We start from the raw sequence: 18657 nt of genomic DNA, 5'->3' as shown, positions 1-18657 counted from the left end.
CTAGGGCCCTAGCGGGTCTTCAACTGCTATCCAGAGAGATGAAGGATGTTTCAGGTACGGTCCCGGACCCCTTCACTCAATTCATGACTGCTTGGTTTGGTAAAAATAAGGATTTTGTTACTTCTGCTTTGATTGCCATGGCTATTTTTCTATCTATTCTAGTTACTTGTGGCTGTTGCTGTATTCCCTGCATCCGTTCCCTCTGTAACAGACTTATTGTGACTGCTGTTGAAAAGTCCAGCCTTGACCGCCCCCCTCTACATGTCTATCAAATGGTTCAGACTGATGACTCGTCAATTTTTGTTCCAACTGCGTCTGATTTTGATGATGGCCGTATTGCAGAAGATATGCTATATGTTTAACTGATTTGTGGCCTGATCTGTTGGCTCAGGCCAAAAGGGGGACTGTTAAGAGATTCTATTCTTAAAAGCTGTGTGAAAGATACTAACGTGCACTGAGGAATTTGCTGACCGCTTGACTAACAATTTGCTGAGGTCTGCACTAATGAAAAACACCTCTATTTTATGGTTGCAGGACGTGGCCTGTAACATGTGGTTATCTCAAGTGTTTGTAGGAGACAAAGCCTGAGACACAACATCTTAAGTTGGGGGAACGAAAACCTAGACTACAATCGGCGGAAACCCGTCACAGCTGGTCCCTTTTGATGACCTCGCTCAAGTACCCCTTGACCCCAGGCTGGCTTCGTGACATCCTGCAAACCTCAGCTAACCCTGCGGAGACCCCGTGACTCACCATTTGGAATGCTCTGCCTGCGAGCAGATGAAAACGCATAAATACAAATGTCGCCTAGGCAGACACGTCTTTCTTCCCGTGAACTGCTCGCAGTTCACGTCGCTCGGTTTAGAGTAGGAACCAAGACCCAGAATTCTGTAAATTGAGAATATTGCTTGCTTATCGCACTTCAATATAATTTGATGGTCAATCTTTAAGAAACCTGACTCATGTGTCTTTCTTTAGTTAGACTGGCAACAAAAGGACTTGTGGTGCGAATTGAAAGCACCAAAGGTGCTAATGCCATGGCTCATGTTTGTTCTGGTGTTGTTGTGCATGCCTAACTCTGTCTCTTGTTTAAGGCTCCTTGGATTCCCCTCATGTCAGATTGCGGTTCCCCGCCCTGATGTCTCACCTGTGCCTGAGTGTGATGAGCTGCATCTGGTGCTTTCAGTCTATGAGGAACTTGTCTTTTGGGTTTGTCTGTGTTTCTGTGTGAAAGCTCCTGTATTGCTGTGTCTAATAAATCTGTGTCTCTGCCCTCATGTTCTGCAGCTTTCATGTTTTTGTGGTCTTCTCCCTCGAGCTGCAGCTTTCCTGTGCCTTGGGCCTTTGCTCACGTGCAGGATTTTTGAGTTATTTTGGACTTTTAGTTTCTGTTTGTTTAAATAAAGGAGTTTTTCATTCCACTGCAGTGGCTGGCATCCATTGAGTCTACCTAACCCCACACAGACTGTGACAGCCAATCCTTTAGCTAGCCATTCTTTCCACAATATTTCTACACATCCCCTGAAGATGTGATGAGATGCAATTTGTTACCCTGACTAACCTTGGTTGATACACTGAAAGGTCAAGGGGCTGCTGTGGATTGCTCTGAGTGCCATGGTGAGGCCCTTTCTGGAGGCAATGCCCAATGTGCAATAATAGCTTTGAATCCTCAGACATGATATAAATAGATGCCTCGTTCCATGCTGGGGAGTAACATAATTGGTGAAATGAATTTTTAAGTAAATGGAATCAAAAAATGTCGGCAGATGTGATTCAAATGTTAGATTTCTTATAATTGACAGTAAGGTCTGGTAATACTGAAGAGCATTTGGCAGTTTGGCTATCAATAATGATAAATAATTATCAAAGATAGTTATTAATTATTTTATTGAAAATTTTATCTGATCTGTATCAGATACCTCTGGAGTACCACATATTTAACAAGAAATGACAGCCAATTCACTTATAGCAGTCTCATAAAATCTACTAAACAGTTAATTAAGAATTCGAATGAACAGTAAAGCTTAAGGATTTTAGGGTTCTTGACACAAGAGGTCGACATTTCATTCACCTTTGTGCATATTAAGACAGCTAGTATGATTCCAAAAATTACATTTATTTCAACTGAAAAAAAATAAAACACAGATTCTTATCTACCCATATAGAGCTTGGTGTGTGTGTGTTGGGGGGAGGGAGAGAGAGAGTGAGAGAGAGAGAGAGAGAGAGAGAGAGAGAGAGAGAGAGAGAGAGAGAGAGAGAGAGAGATGGAGGGAGTGTGTGTGGGTGTGTGACCTGGGAAGGAACTACAAAACAAGATGGCGGATCACAAGAAACTCCATTCAGAATGGAGGTTATCAGAGAGGCAGGAAGGCTGTCCTCGGTCTCCACCATGTGCTGGGAGAACAATAGAACATAGATGCTCGTCAAAAATGAGTTAACGTGGGTGTGATTTGCTTTGTAAGATAGTGTTCAATTACATGTGTGATGTTGTCTTTGATGTGATATGTGTAGGTTTGTTAGTTAACAAGTTAGTAAAGCAAAAGTTTAGCATGCAGACCCTGACATTTGATTGGCTCTAGACTTGGACTTTGGACACGCCTGATCTAAACAAACCAACTGATACGAAGTTCCTGCTCCTGCTTCATCTTTTTTGTATTCATCACATTTTTCACTTCGCTCCTCTGAACTCCCACACAAACTCCAATTGTTTGAGCTGCACAACTCCAGTCCCACCGTATTGTCGTCTAAAAAAAATTAAGATAAGTTGTGTCCTTAGGAGCTGAGCTACCTGCTGGACAGACTCCTCCTGGAGGACACGGCCAGCGACCAGCAGATCTTTGACTGGGTAGAGGTATGAAAATTAACCTTTGAAATAACTCATAAAAAGGCTGCAGAGACAATATCTTATTGATGATTTGTTATGATTTATTGCTGATCAGGCCAGTAATTCACTCAGGAGAGAGGAGAGGAAGAGTAAAGGAGAAGAGACGAAGAGGAGCTGTAAAGTGGAAGAGACGAGAGGAACAGGAAACAAAGCTGTCAGCTGGCCTGGGTGGATGGAAAACTCATTCGGTTTTAGTTTCACCCTCACCCTGCCTATGGAGAACAGATACTTCAGCCTAGAAAATGTCTGGTGTTTTAAATGCAAAGTTGAATAAATAAAAATGAAAAAATTACAGGACAATTTTTCTGCAATGGTTTGTTTTATTGGCTTACAAAGAAAAGATTCAGAGCAAGAATTTCCACACCACCCTTTAACCAAAGATGCTTAATCATATAAAGAGCAAACTTTGTGCAAGGCTATTAAACCTTTCTGTTAAATGCACTGCAATGCAATTGATTAAGTAGCAAAGCATAAAGAGAGAGATTAATACATTTTCCAATAAATGTTTTGATTATAGCAATAAAGAAACAACGCAACCACATCCCAGGAGGTAAAATCCAGCTTGTTGTAGATGGTCAAATCAGCAGAGCCCACTGCAGTAATGGCTGCTAGTTGATCTCAGCTGAACACTGCCCCTCATGAACAGAAGAAGTCATTTGTAATGATCATTTTTCACCTGGAAAAGAAGAGGAAAAGAAAATATTTCATACTGTCAATTACAAGAAAGGACTCACAATCACACTAGATGAATTGAAAAAAACGTACGGTTTCCTCCATATACACCCCCGTCTGAAAATAGGGGAACACAAACGCGTCGACATCCTATCATGCAGCACCTCGTATGTGCTGGGCAGTGAGAGTCCTTAGAGCACCTGTTCCTTCCAAATCTAAGACAGTTGCGTCGGGGATAGTTGGGGCACACTCCTGAAGAGAAAGCTAAATGGATACATACAAAAAAAATTACATTGTTTATTAAAGTGTTGAGGCTTTGTTCACTCAGCGGATTTCACAGATTCTTTGGTATTTGCCCAAGTTAAACAGTTATGTTGTTAAGAAGTGAGCAAAAATCAGCACAGTAATATCAGCATGTGTCAGCATTGATCAAACAATAATTGTAGTTTAATTTCAGATTTAACTTGAAGGTTTCTGCCGCATTTGTAAGTGAGGCTCTTTCTGACTTCATGATCAGACTTTCACTGTCACAAATGACAAAAATATTCTGTATTATTAAAAACTCTCAATTTCCAAAGATGTATCTAAAGTTTTAAAGTTAACCCAAATACATAAGGTTGGATTTAACTGATGAATCTAAACAGCTGGTTGCTGTTGTTGGGATTTATGGTTGGTTATTAGCATATAATTACTGTAAGTAATAGATTATTAAAAGTAATAAATCACTGGAAGTAATTTATGAAAAACTGAAATTATTAATGGAAGTAAACGGTCATTTACTCATTAACAACTCCTAAAATAATTGAATTATTACTTTAAAAACTAAGAAAATGAATAAATTATCCAAAAAAAATTATTAATAAAAAAAGATTAAATTGCATAAATTTCTTATTTATGTATTAATAATACATCGGGGCACCACCAGATAAACTGGAAATAGCTAATACCAAAATATCAGTCTCGTTTGTAAAAGTTTATTTAAGTTAGTTAATATTTCTGCATAAAATATAACAATCTTAAATAAATTGGAAGGTGTGAGATCCGAGCACAGACTGTTACAAACCAGTGAATTGTCAACAATAAATACCCAATAATCACCAAGAAGCGTTCAATTTATCTAACAGGCGTTTATTAATAAAAATGTATTGATTCATAAATAATTCTGAAATCATCTCATAAATCAACACATTCAAATAGCAAACGACATCTAACACGGAGATCTAATCTATTAAACAGCAAACACTATGTACAAAGAGTGTGTGTGTGTGTGTGTGTGTGTGTGTGTGTGTGTGTGTGTGTGTGTGTGTGTGTGTGTCTGTGTGTGTGTGTCTGTGGGGGGGGGGGGGGGGGGTGGGGGGGGGGGGGGGGTCTGGAGTGAAAGAGTGTCATGCCCTCGAACGGTCACCAGGTGGAGGCAGATGTCGGCGGGTCAATGCGGTGACTGTGACGACCACTAGGGGCATGCGGCGGCGCGCAGAGGGAGAGCGCAATGACTTGATGTGTCCACCAGGTGGATGTCAAGAGGGATTGCGATGACCCCTAGAGGCGTTTGACTCGCTCTTTCTGGGGATGCGGCGGTTGCTTAGCGACCAGATAAACAAGACGTCCGTCGAGCGCGCATGCGCGAGGGCGGTCTCGGAGCGAGGCAGTCTACCGAGGGCGTAACGAACGGGCGGTTCCATTGGCCCGGTTCTGAGCACCAGAGTCCTAAGTGGAGGTCGGGACCTGCAGTTAGAACTCTTGTGATCAAGGCAGATCTGCTCTGCAGCAGATAACATGCAGTTGTGTGTGAGCTTATCTTGATCAGATAAGAGGAGGGCAGGGCTGCGAGGAGATCCGGGTTAGTGAAGAAAGGGGGAGGATGAGAGAGGATGAAGACAAGAGAAAGACAGAGAATTCTGACGACGCTCGGTTCTGAACCCTGGTTCTGAACCCTGGTTCCTCCATACAGAGCTCCCAGTGGGCCTGGAGCTCACTTGGACCTCTGGTTCTGAGGTGGAAAACCAGAGTCCTGGACTTGGTTGGTGCGCATGAACGCGCGTATACAAACATATGAAATGCTGCGGCCTTCTGAGCGGCACATTGAAACACATTGCATTTGCAACAGAACATCATTCTAACTATACTCTGCCCAGACAAAAGCTCTCTCACCATCCGGTTCTGGTAGGCGTTGGTAACTGGTTGTTACCGGATCTGAATTCAGCGTCCTGAATTCAGAGGCTTGGCTTCAGCTGCAGGAGTGGACAGCTGAGAGGGTGAGTTTGGAGAAGAGACGATGGCTCTGGTCTCCAGAATCCCCATAAAAACAGGAAAAATAGAGGAAAACAGAAGATGTAGTCCAAACCGGGTCCTGCTCGTCCAGCGGGCTGGTCTTGATGTTTCTTCTGTTCTTTTGCTCTCTTTACCATCCTGAGGCAAGCAGAGACTTGTGTCTCCCTCGATGATCAGATTGAGAAGCCGAGACTGTTGGTAAGAAAGGTTTCACCCCAGCTTGGATTTCGGACCCCTGTGGTGTTTGGGTCGGATTCGACCATCCTCACTGGTTATCAACCTGGGGGGGTCGTAAAACTGGCTCGCTCCCCTGCTGTTTTATGGCCTGTTCATTGTCCCTGGTGATTCTCCTTCAGGGGAGAAACTTTGGGAAACAGTTCACTGGAATCTTCAGCCCAACACTGTAAATGTGAGCCCATGGTTACTGCACTGCGATCCTCAGTTGGATCAAGCAGTGTAGAAAGTGGAGGGATACGTACAGTAATTCACATCTTACCAGTGTTTAGAAATGGTGCAACGCACACACTCCCACATTGATTGTTGCAGCACTTGTGATGTCCCTTGCACTGATAGTCATTAGAGAACTGGTATTGCACATGAAAACAGTGGACATTCTGGAGCCAGTTAATAATGGGGTACACGCCTAGTTTGACTGAAAGGAAAAGAAAATCAAGATGTTTGGCAGAGGAAATTTGGACATCTGCTTATCAGAATAAATATGAAAAACCCCTTAACATTCATATGATTTAATCTTCATCTCACCTTGGTCTCATCCATGGTCGCAGCACTTGTGATCTCCGTGGCAGTCATAGTCACACTTGTGTTTCACATCTGAAAAACTCTTTGCATGCTTGAACTTGGGTAAGCTGGGGCCGACTCCAGACTTGGCTGAAGAGAAAGACAAATCAGGCAAATGTGGACATTTTTTTGTTTTTTTCTGGCTTCGCACACTTAAGTTATAGTTTTTTCATATCTCACACTTTCACTATCTCAGTATCTATAGATTATACAACACCAAACTAAGATACAGAAAGGCAAAATTACAAAAATTATCAAGTGCAACAAAATCTTTTTAAAAGTCACTTCTTTCACGTCTCACCTTCGTATGCTTGTGGTGCAGCACACACACGTCCACATCCTCTGTAGCAGCACTTCAGATGTCCATCACATTCATAGTCAATATAACGTTCATGTTTTGCATTAAAACACTTTACATCCCCGAACCAGGGCGAGCTGAGGCACACTCCTGACTTCACTGAAAGGAGAGACGAAGATGTTGTGATATTGGGACTCTGGAAAATCTCTTTAATGGCCAATAGTTCTCGCTATAGTTAATAATAAATAAAAAAAACTACTAAATAATAATAATAATAATAATAAATAAAATTTAAAAAATCACAGATAATATTATCCATTAAGTCTGGGAAATGATGCTGAATTGAGTTAACTTTGGGGTTTGTTGGTTTGTTTAAGTGTCAAAAATTTGGCTATACAGTATATGATTGTAGCGTTAGGATGTGTTGCTTTGCAGTTGTAGCCAAGGAATTTAGCCAAACTCTCACCATTAAGAGTGTGACTCACAGTGGAGATAGCTCAGAACAGGTCTTTTATTCTGGGAAATGTTACACAACAACCAAAATTATAGTTTTTATGTGGGCGTCAATGGTTCCACCTAAGGGTAACTAAAGACTCTTTAGTTTCGTGACATTTCCTTGTCACTTTGAAGAACAGAAGCAAATGTGGACAGGCATGACACACTTGTGATGAAAACGATGACGTCATTAACCCATCTCTTAACCAGATAACCCTGCTACACCACTCAACAACAACAACAATAATGGCGGACTGCAGGCTCCAGGTCGTGCTTCAGAATCTACTGATACAATTTGGTTTAATAAGACAAGATGTCAGATTTCTCAAATATGAAGACTTTGGCATGGTCCCTATTACCTCTATTTTTGGTGTATTTCTGTGGGAGAGTAACAGTGCCACCTAAAAGGCAAAGGTGAACATGAGGGAAAAGGAATTGTCTCTTAAAGCAAGGCAAAGCAAATGTATTCATATAGAACCATTCAGACACAAAGTAATTTCATTGTAAATTAATAAAAGAAATCTATTAAAACAAGGTGAATAATATTCAGAATTTCAAGCAATTAAGATTGTGAAATATATTACAATAGAGCAAATAAGAAAGGTGTGAAAAGGAAGATAAATAAAGTTATATAAAGGAAAAATAAGTCAAATCTATTGTTAGATATTTTATTAGAAAGCCAAAGCAAATTAAATTGTTTTAAGGCCTGATATTAAAGAAGTGAGTGTGTCAGCAGTCCTCTGGCGTTCAGGACGTTTGTTCCACAGGTGAGGAGCGTAGGCATTAATAGCTGCTTCACCTTGTTTGCTTCTGACTCTGGGAACAATTAGTAAACCTCCCGAGGACATCAGGGGTCTGGATGTTTTAAGTCTTAGATGCATTTAGGCCAAGGAACATTCAAGTTTTGAAGTGGATCCTTTCCAGCCAGTGCAGAGAATGAACATTAGGTGTGATGTGCTTCACCCCTTTGTGTCGCTCAGGACAGTTGTCTAACTTTTATTTTTTCACTGAGACCTGTAAACACATCCAGCTTACTGAAAATGAATGTATGATTCCTGCAATGCTTTCAGGTATGCTATTTTGTTAAGAACAGAAGGAGGATTCAGAACAATAGATCGCTCTTCTGTAACCAAGGCAGGTAGATATAACATAAAACTGTATGTTTGAGCATATTTGTAATTTTAGGTTGAACATGAACACTTCATAATGTGTGAAAAAGTGGAATCGTGTTTCAATGAGAGCTCAAGAAGGTCCAATATGTTTGTTTGCTGGAGGGGTGATTTAAATTAAATGTATTTGGGAAGTTTTCTCAGATCTCTGATGAGAAGAAGGAGATGTTGAAGGAGGGTTGATTATTGTTCATTATTATTATGGTGGTTCCATGGTTGAGACTTGGCTGACCTTTTCTTGAGAAAGAGCGGAATGTTAATGGGTGCAAAAGTATTTCTTATGTGACGTGGTTTGACTTACAGGTTCTCCATGTTGCTGAGCTCATAACAAATTGGTGAAGGGTGTATAAAGCATTAAGTCTACTTTCAAGGTTAATTGTGTTGTAATTATAGCTTTTAATTGGAACTTGCTCTTTGTTTATTCCCCACCTAAAGCCAACAATAGGAGTGACATGCATCTGCATACTCATCTAATGATAATTAAGTGGCACGATAGGCTGAGCAGAGCAATTTTGTTATTGACTTCCTCCTCTGCTGACAGTATATATACACCAAGAGGTTTTGCAGTTTGTGTTGTGTTATCTGTGCAGGAAGAGGAACGATGGAAGGACGCCTGGCTTCAGTTTGTGCATTGATCCTGATTCTGGGTGCAATTGGGCCCTCAGATACTAGGTCATCTGTGCCAGGTTTGTTTTTACTTGCAGCTATTCGACATGGAATCTGACAGAATGATGAGAATTCCTGTTTCAAATTGAATGACCTTATTAACATCTTCAGTTTACCGGTAGTTTTCATTTCATAGCTTTTCTCCTGGTTTCACTTTTTCCAGACGCATGTTTCTATAGGACTCTGGTTAAGTCATATTTCAACCAGCATGTGTTGTTAGGATGGAAGAAATCTGCCGTTGGGCCTTCAGAACCAACAGTGCCGGCACCTGTAGCTTAAACTAATGTGGCGACAGTATACATTAAGAGTAGTCAGAACAGTCAGCCAATTAGATTAGATTTCAGCATTAGCAGTCATAGCGACAGAAAAGAGCTGATGGTTTGAACTCAAACACAACCTCAGTGACATAGTGATGGAACTGTTTATGAGGAAAGATAACCGGGTGGATTTTCTAGACAAATGGTCGCTGCTTCATGACAGTAAAATCCATTTTAATGACATATTTTGTTATGTTGATAGTAATGCTTTTGCTAAATATATATGGGAAACTTGTTCAATTGTACTAATTGGGTTTTCTTGCTTATTTTGTGTGTGTGTGTGCGTGTGCGTGCTTGCGTGCGTGCGTGCGTGTGATTCTTTTGGCAGATATTTATTTAAGACTCAAATCAGGAGTGTGCCCCCGCCTGGGGCCCCAACCTTTGATGTGTTATAAGCGACAACGGTGCACAAGTGACCACACTTGCCCTGGAGTTGACAAATGCTGTAACACTCGATGTGGACATGTCTGCATACGACCAGGTGAGATATGAATGAAATAACATCTTTATAAATAATCACTGTGAAGGTGAGACATTTTTCTGCAAATACACATTTTCTGAAAGCGAAGAAAATTGGTCAACTAAGGTACGAGAATGCATGATGTTAATGATACACAAAGTGAAAGTGTTGACGTGAGAGTAGAAATGGGCTCGTTGAGGTGGGTGAAAAACTTATTTGAACAGATTCTGTAGGTATTTAAAATGAATATGTTAGCAGAATAGGTTACATAGTTACATCGTTGTCCAGATGCTTTTAGCAGATGTTGATTTGTCTTCTTCTTCTTCAGTCAAATCAGGATTGTGCCCCCTCCTGATCACTGGACCTTTGGACTGTTCTAAGCAACAAAAGTGCACTAATAACTACCAATGCCCTGGAATTAACAAATGTTGCAACAGTCAATGTGGACAAGTCTGCGTACGACCAATTGGTGAGATTTGAATGAAACAACTTTTCTTATTATTCACTGTGAAATTGGGACTTAGTCAAAAGTGACCTCATTGTCCAGGTGCTTTTAGCAGATGTTGATTTGTCTTCTTCTTCTTCAGCCAAGTCAGGAGTGTGCCCCCGCCTGGGCCCCGGACCTTTGACGTGTTATAAGATGCACAGGTGCAACAGTAACTACCAATGCACTGGAGTTCAGAAATGTTGTAACACTCGATGTGGACACGTCTGCATTGAACCAGGTGAGATGTAAATGAAATACCATTTTTTTCAAATAAAGTGAAGTTGATCCTTTTCTCAAAATACACACATTATTTGAAAGAGAAAATAGTTTCTCAACTAAGGTACTAGAATGCATGATGTTAATGATACACAAAGTGAAAGTGTTGACGTGAGAGTAGAAATAGGCTCGTTGAGGTGGGTGAGAAACCTATCTGAACAGATTCTGTAGGTATTTAAAATGAATATGTTAGCAGAATAGCTCATAATGAATTCATTTTCTTTCAATAATTTCCTGCTAGTCAAAGCTACTTGACAACAGTTGCATCAGTTGTAGAATCGCAATTCAAATTATTTTGTTTGTTTTGTTTAGTTTGGCAGCTAAGACATACAACATTACATGGTTGGGGGCCTTTTACTGATGAAACAGTTTTTGCTCTTGCACAGTTCATGCCAATATACTGAGTATTTGCAAAGTAATGCTGATAATATTCTGGTTATCTGGAAAAATTTTCCCAATCGCTTACTGTGATTTACATTGTTCCACATTGGTGGTTGTTTGCATTACTTTTTGAAAACAACACATACATTTTGCTTCTATTTAATAATGTGCCAGGCAATGACTTCGGTCATTTTTGATTCAGTTTCAGATTAATTTTAGTTACAAAATACCAAATAAAACTCTGTGATAATTCCATTTGAGCAAGTTTAAGTAATGGTTGCAGGAAAACATCCCGCTCTGTGTGTTTGTTTGCATTTGCGTGTGCTTGTGCATGTCTGTCTAATGAAGCTTTAGTGTCCCGCTCCTCTGCTGTTTGTATCAACTCAATAGTTTTACTTATTATATTTTGTGAAGCTACTACATTTACTTTGCAATGAACTTCTCTTAAACAGAAAGTCAAAAGTTACATCATTCTCTAGGTGCTTTTAGCAGATGTTGATTTGTCTTCTTCTTCTTCAGTCAAGACAGGAGTGTGCCCCCTCCTGGGCCCCGGACCATTGGCGTGTTCCAACCTACAAAGGTGCAATAATAACTTCCAGTGCCCTGGAGTTCACAAATGTTGTGACACTCGATGTGGAAAAGTCTGCATAAAAGCAGGTGAGATGTGAATGAAATAACATCTTGTCAAATATTCACTGTGAAGTTGAGACTTTTCTCAAAATATTCAAATTTTTTGAAAGAGAAAATAGTTTCTCAGCTAAGGTACTAGAATGCATGATGTTAATGATACACAAAGTGAAAGTGTTGACGTGAGAGTAGAAATAGGCTCGTTGAGGTGGGTGAAAAACTTATTTGAACAGATTCTGTAGGTATTTAAAATGAATATGTTAGCAGAATAGGTTATGATGAATTCATTTTCTTTCAATAATTTCCCGCTGGTCAAAGCTACTTGACAACAGTTGCATCAGTTGTAGTATTGCAATTCTACTTCTTCTGTCTGTTTTGTTTTGTTTGGCAGATATACAATATTACATGATTGAGAGCTTTTTTCCTGTGAAACCTTTTTTGCTCTTGCAAGGTTCACGCCGATTTACTGAGGATTTGAGAAGTTATACATTCTTTCAAATACAGTCATTTTTGATTCGATTTAGAGAAGTTGGGCGGGAAAAAAATCCTTTTATCAGGAATAAACCTGCAGAGCCAGACTCAGAGGTGGCGTCTTTCTGCTGTTCTGGTTGCGGTTAGGGAACAGAAAGAAAGAAAATGATAGGATAGAGACAGAGAGCAACAAGCAAACAGACATAAATCCACTTGCTGCAGACATGATGGGGGCTCAGACCACTAACTTCTAGTTCCACCGTCAGAAATCCTGCAGGAATGAGGAGAGGTGGGGTAAGGGGTTTTAGAAAGGAAAGAAGCTCAGTAAAGGTCTCCCAGCAGTCTAAACCTCTAGTAGCGTCACGAGAAAATGATCCAAAGCAGCCTGAGCCAGGCCTTAAATGTAGAGACTGTGTTTGTCTCCTTAACTGAAAGTGGGAGCTGGTTACACTTAGGAGCTTGACAGCTGCTTGTGTGCTCTTGCACACATGTGTGCATGTGTGTGTAATGAATATTGTGTGTCTCCCTCCTCTGCTGTTTATACTAACTCAACTGTTTAACTTAATATATTTTCAAATGTTACTTTGCAGTAAACTTCTGTTGAACAGAAAGTCAAAAGTTACATCATTGTCCAGATGTTGTTGGCAGATGTTGATTTGTCTTCTTCTTCTTCAGTCAAGTCAGGAGTGTGTCACCGCCTGAGACCCGGACCACTGATGTGTTATAAGATGCAAAGGTGCAACAATAACTACCAATGCCGTGGAGTTCAGAAATGTTGTAACACTCAATGTGGATATGTCTGCTTAAGACCAGGTGAGATGTGATTGAAATCACATATTTTCATATATCCACTGTGAAGTTGAGACTTTTCTCAAATTAACACTAATTTTTGGGAAGAGAAAATAGTTTCTCAATTAAGATCTTAGAAAGCATGATGTTAATGATACACAAAGTGAAAGTGTTGAAGTGAGAGTAGAAATGGGCTCGTCGAGGTGGGTGAAAAACTTATTTGAACAGATTGTTCAGGTATTTCAAATGAATATGTTAGGAGAATAGATCATAATGAATACATTTTCTTTGAATAATTTTCTACTGGTCAAGAGTGTGTGTGTGTGTGTGTGTGTGTGTGTGCGTGCGTGCGTGCGTGCGTGCGTGCGTGCGTGCGTGCGTGCGTGCGTGCGTGCGTGCGTGCGTGCGTGCGTGCGTGCGTGCGTGCCTGCGTGCCTGCGTGCGTGCGTAATGAAGATTGTGTGTCCCCGTTCTCTGCTATTTGTGTCAACTCAACTGTTAAATTCATTATATTTTGGAAAGCTATTACATTTATGTCAAAGGTTACTTCACACTAAAGTTCTGTGAAACAGAAAGTCAAAAGTAACATCATTGTCCAGATGCTTTTGACAGATGTTTATTTGTCTTCTTCTTCTTCAGTCAAGTCAGGAGTGTGCTCCAGTCTGCGCGGTGGACCTTTGGTGTGTTCCAAGCAACAAAGGTGCAATAATAACTACCAATGCCCTGGAATTCAAAAATGCTGCAAGACTCAATGTGGACGTGTCTGCTTACCACCAAGAGGTGAGAGTTGAATTAAATAACATATTTTCAAATATTCACTGTGAAGTTGAGACTTATCTCAGAATACACACATCTTTCAAAAGAGGAAATTGTTGAAGTGAGGGTAGAAATGGGCTCGTCGAGGTGGGTGAACAACTTATTTGAACAGATTCTGCTGCTACTTAAAATGAATATATTAGCAGACTAGCTCATAGAGAATTCATTGTTTCTGAATACCTTTCTACTGTTCAAGATAATGAAATTAACTCTACTTGGCATGACGCTTGCGTGAGTTGTATTATCGCGATTCCATTCTTCTTTTTTTTTCAATTTCTTCCTGTTTGGCAGCTCAGATGTCCAATATTACACGATTGAGGGCCATTTTCTGGTAACAGTTTTTGCTCTTGCAAGGTTCATGCCGATTTACTGGGGATTTGAAAAGTAAATCAAAACAACACATACATAAAATTTTTGTTGAATCCCATGCAATGAAATCAGTAATTTTTAATTTAGTTCAATTGAATTTTATTTCTTATTACTAAATACAAGTGTAACTCAGTCATCTAAAGGCACTTTTACGTACGAAATTCCAACCTTTCCACTTGAGCAACCTTAAGTGAAAAAGTGGGAGAAAAAACTACTTTTTATCAAGAATAAACCTGCAGAACCAGATTCAGACAGAGGTGGCGTCTTTCTGCTGTTCTGGTTGCGGTTAGGGAATAGAAAGAAAGAAAATGATAGGATGGAGACAGAGAGCAACAAGCAAACAGACACGCGTGTGTTTAATGAAGATTGTGCGATCCCCTCCACTGCAGTTTATCAACTCAACACTTTCACTTTTCATATTTTGTAAAGCTACTGCATTTTTATGTCAAAGGTTACTCCGCAATAAATGTCTGTTAAATCATAGTCCAGGTGCTTTTGCCAGATGTTGATTTGTCTTCTTCTTCTTCAGCCAAGACAGGAGTGTGTCCCGGCCTGGGCCCCGGACCTTTGTTGTGTTATAAGCATCAAAGGTGCAATGGCGACTACGAATGTTCTGGAAGCCAGAGATGTTGTAACACTCAATGTGGACACGTCTGCTTACAACCATGGGGTAAGATTTTAATGAAATTAAATCTTTTTAAATATTTACTGTGACGTTCAGACTGAAAGTGTAGAAATTGTTTTTTTGAGGTGGCTGGAAAACTTATTTGAGTAGATTCTGCAGGTATTTAAAAAGAATACATGAGCTGAATAGCTCAAATTGAATTCATTGTCTTTGAATATGTTTCCACTGCTCAATGCTACTTGACCATCAGTTGCATCATTTGTAGTATCACAACTCCACTTTATTTTGTCCTGTTTGGCAGCACAAACGTACCGTATGACACAATTCAGGGCCTTTTTTGTGGTGAAACAGTTGTTGCTCTTGAAAGGTTCCTACCGATATGCTGAGGATTCTAAAAGTAAAATTCTCCTCATGCCAACAAAATTGGTAACCTGCTTGTAAACCGTAGCAGCTTTGCCAATCACTTTAAGTGATTTACATTGTTCCACATCGGTCACTGTTTGTTTCTTCTAGATTACTGTACAAATAAATTTAGTCATTATTAAAACATGTGTCAGGCAATGACATAGAGCCACTTTTGATGGGAAAAATCCAGAGATAACTTCTACAGACTGTTAATGTCTTTCATTCTTTTCCACCATGTGAATGAAATTTGAGTAAGGAATTTAATTTCTGAAGTCACTATTACAGTGAGGATTTACAGTGAGAACTCTTTAATTTTTTAATGCTTCATTTCTACAAAATATTTCGTGAAATATTCTAACTTCTGTGGACGACAATTTATGACAGGTGAAAACATAAAAAAGGTTAGATAATCTCTTTCAATTTTTTGGACATCAATTTCATTGTTCGTCAAGTCAGGAGTGGGCTCCAACTTTAACTGGTGCAGGGTGACGTTGGCTGCCTCAGACATATTAAGTGCTGCATCAAAAGTTGTAGACATGTTTGCATTTGAGGTTTGGGGGACATATAAATATGAAGAAAGAGAATGACAATTTAAAAAGAAATATCCTCCTTGTGTGGTTGTGAGTTCCTTTTGTAATTGACAGTGTTACTTTTTTATGTTTTGCCAGGTGGACACCCTAAGCCCCATCCAACGGCCATATGAGTGTTCACCAGGAATCACTGCAGTGATGTCTACTGATTTAACATTCTACAAAAGCTGGATTCTTCATCCTTCATCCTTGTTGTTTCTTTAATGCTGTAATCATAAAATTTGTTGGGAAATGTCTCTTGTGAGATTTTCCGACTTAACCAACTGCAATGCAGGGTATTTGAGCTTTGGTTGGCACAAATATTGATCTTAATGATTAGATGATTTTATGCTATGCCTTTCTTATCAAGGAATGGTATGGCAACTCTTGCTTTGAATCTGTTCTTTATAAGCCAATAAAAGAAAGTTGCATCAAAAGAGGATCCGTGTCTACTGTATATGCTGCCTTCACCAGGCATATTTCTGCATCTGTAGTTCCTTTGAGGACCAAGGTTTGAGTAGGAGCGTAAAACCAAGTTAGTCTAACATAAATCTTTGAAGGGAATGAGTTTTAATATTGTTCATTTGTTTCCATAAGCATGAGCAAGTATTTTTGTTGACAATACAGTAATTTTAACTGATAAGTTTTCTTTCTCAAGACTTCAAGTTCTGTTAATACTGATGAGGAACCAAATTGCATCAAAGCAACATATTTTTACCAACTCATTTGAGGAATAAAACTTTTTTGCAACAATTTTGATCAAGTGAGTTCTTAAAAGTCGTAGCCAAGTCCACGCACAAACTCACCCAATGTTTTCAAGAATATTTAGACATTGACATTAATCTGTCACAATATCACAAAAATAGACCAAAAAATAAAATAAAATAAAACTCAGCAGTAAGACTGTACGTGCTCCCACATATATATGCAATAAGAAGTATTTTTCAATCAGGGATTTGCTCTAAAAAAAAAAATCTTCATTGACTGATATGAAAACCAGACCCATAATAACATTACATGGAGAAAATAAACTGTGAGGGAATAGCCAATATGAATGAACTTGTCATGTGACCTTTAGCAACAGCTTGACAATGACATGTCATCCTGTTCACTAGTGGACTTAATGTCTGCTGAGGCTTGGCATCCTTCTCTTCTTGAAGGGCGGCCCTCACAGAAGTTACCAGCCTTCACATGGCGACTCAGCGGATCCCAGAGGTTTTCTATGAGATTCAGGTCTGGACAAAGGACAGTTCTCTCCATTTGAGCTCCCCCAGTCTCAAGCAGCTGTTAGTTACAACATCACAACAATATTGCTGGAGCTTAGCGTGTAGTTATCAATCATCATCCAAAACAGCTGGGTTTGATCATGACTTAAAGTACCATCAACTTGTTTACATTTTCAGCAAAATGCTGAATCAAACAAATCCATTCTAAATAATCTACTTGGTGTCCAACAGAAGCAGTGTAACATTTTGAACTGCATCAGCCTCATTGTTAGGGACTTGATGAAGTACAACTATGTACACATATTTTCTACCAGTCGTGGTTATCAAAAGAAACTCCTTAGTCTTTTTCCTGTTGGGCTCCAGATTCCATTGAACTCCAGAAGTTTCTCCCCCAGAGGGGAAACACCAGGGACAATGAACAGGCCATAAAACAGCAGGGGAGAAGCCAAAGGCCCCAGAAGTTTCCAACCTCCCAGGTTGGCAAACAATGAGAATGGTCGAACCCGACCCAAACACCACAGGGGTCCAAAATTCAACTTGGTGAGACTCCCTTCCTACCTTCCTACCTTCCTACCTTCCTACCAACTCTCTCTGCTTCTCAATCCGACCACCGAGAGGGACACACGTCTCTGCTGCTTCGGAATGGTAAAGAGAGCACCAAGTAGGTCCAAAAGAAACACCAACGCCAGCTCGCTGCATGAGCAGGACCCAGTTTGGACTACTTCTTCTGTTTCCTCTATTTTTCCTTTTTTTGGGGGGATTCTGGAGACCCGAGTCAGCGTCTCCTCTCCAAAATCATCTGCCACGCTGTCCACTCCTGCTGCTGAAGCCAGGCCTCTGAATTCAGCATCCTGAATTCAGACCCGGTAACAACCAGTTACCACAGCCTCACAGAACCAACAGCACCATGGGTGGTGCTGTCCAGAACCAGACGGTGAGAGCTTTTGTCGGGGCAGAGAAATTATTAGATTAGCGTGAAGCTAACATGCAATGTGTTTCAATGTGCCACTGAGAAGGCTGCAGCATCTCATATGTTTGGTTCTGAGGTGGAAAACCCAATTCCTGGACTTGGTTGTTGCGCGGGAACACGCGTACACAGAGGTCCAAGTGAGCTCCAGGCCCACTGGGAGCTCTGTGTGGAGGAACCAGGGTTCAGAACCGAGCCTTGCCAATATTCGCTGTCTCCCCCCTCTCTCATTCCCCCTTTCTTTCACTAACCCGGGTCTGCCTGCAGCCATGTGCTCCTATTATCTGATCAGATAAGCTCACAGACACACACAGCTACATGTAGCAACCAACTGTTATCTGTTGCAAGACCACATCTGCCTCGATCACCAGAGTTCTAACTACATGTCCCGACATCCACTTAGAACTCCGGCGCTCAGAACCGGGCCACTAGAAACCGCCCGTTCGTTACGCCCTCGGTAGACTGCCTCGCTCCGAGACCACCCTCGCGCATGCGCGCTCGATGGACGTCTTGTTTATCTGGCCGCGAAGCAACCGCCGCCTCCCCAGAAAGAGCGAGTCAAACGCCTCTGGTGGTCGCCTGGGTCATCGCAATCCCTCTTGACATCCACCTGGTGGAC

General features: G+C 40.6%; 1 protein-coding gene across 1 annotated transcript; it reads left to right on the top strand.

Annotated features, from left to right (window-relative positions):
- Nucleotides 1-9132: 9132 nt before the first annotated feature.
- Nucleotides 9133-16285, top strand: LOC308113318 (uncharacterized protein). The gene is made up of 9 exons (XM_080469519.1): nt 9133-9273; nt 9899-10051; nt 10359-10499; nt 10618-10755; nt 11694-11831; nt 12948-13085; nt 13701-13841; nt 14776-14916; nt 15945-16285. Exons 1-9 carry the CDS (start codon nt 9189-9191, stop codon nt 15977-15979), a joined length of 1110 nt encoding a protein of 369 aa, XP_080325645.1. The 5' UTR covers nt 9133-9188; the 3' UTR covers nt 15980-16285.
- Nucleotides 16286-18657: the final 2372 nt, after the last annotated feature.

This window comes from Lipophrys pholis, assembly GCF_963383615.2.
Source record: "Lipophrys pholis genome assembly, chromosome: 8".
Lineage (NCBI taxonomy): Eukaryota > Metazoa > Chordata > Actinopteri > Blenniiformes > Blenniidae > Lipophrys > Lipophrys pholis.
This window is presented reverse-complemented; position numbering and strand designations above follow the sequence as displayed.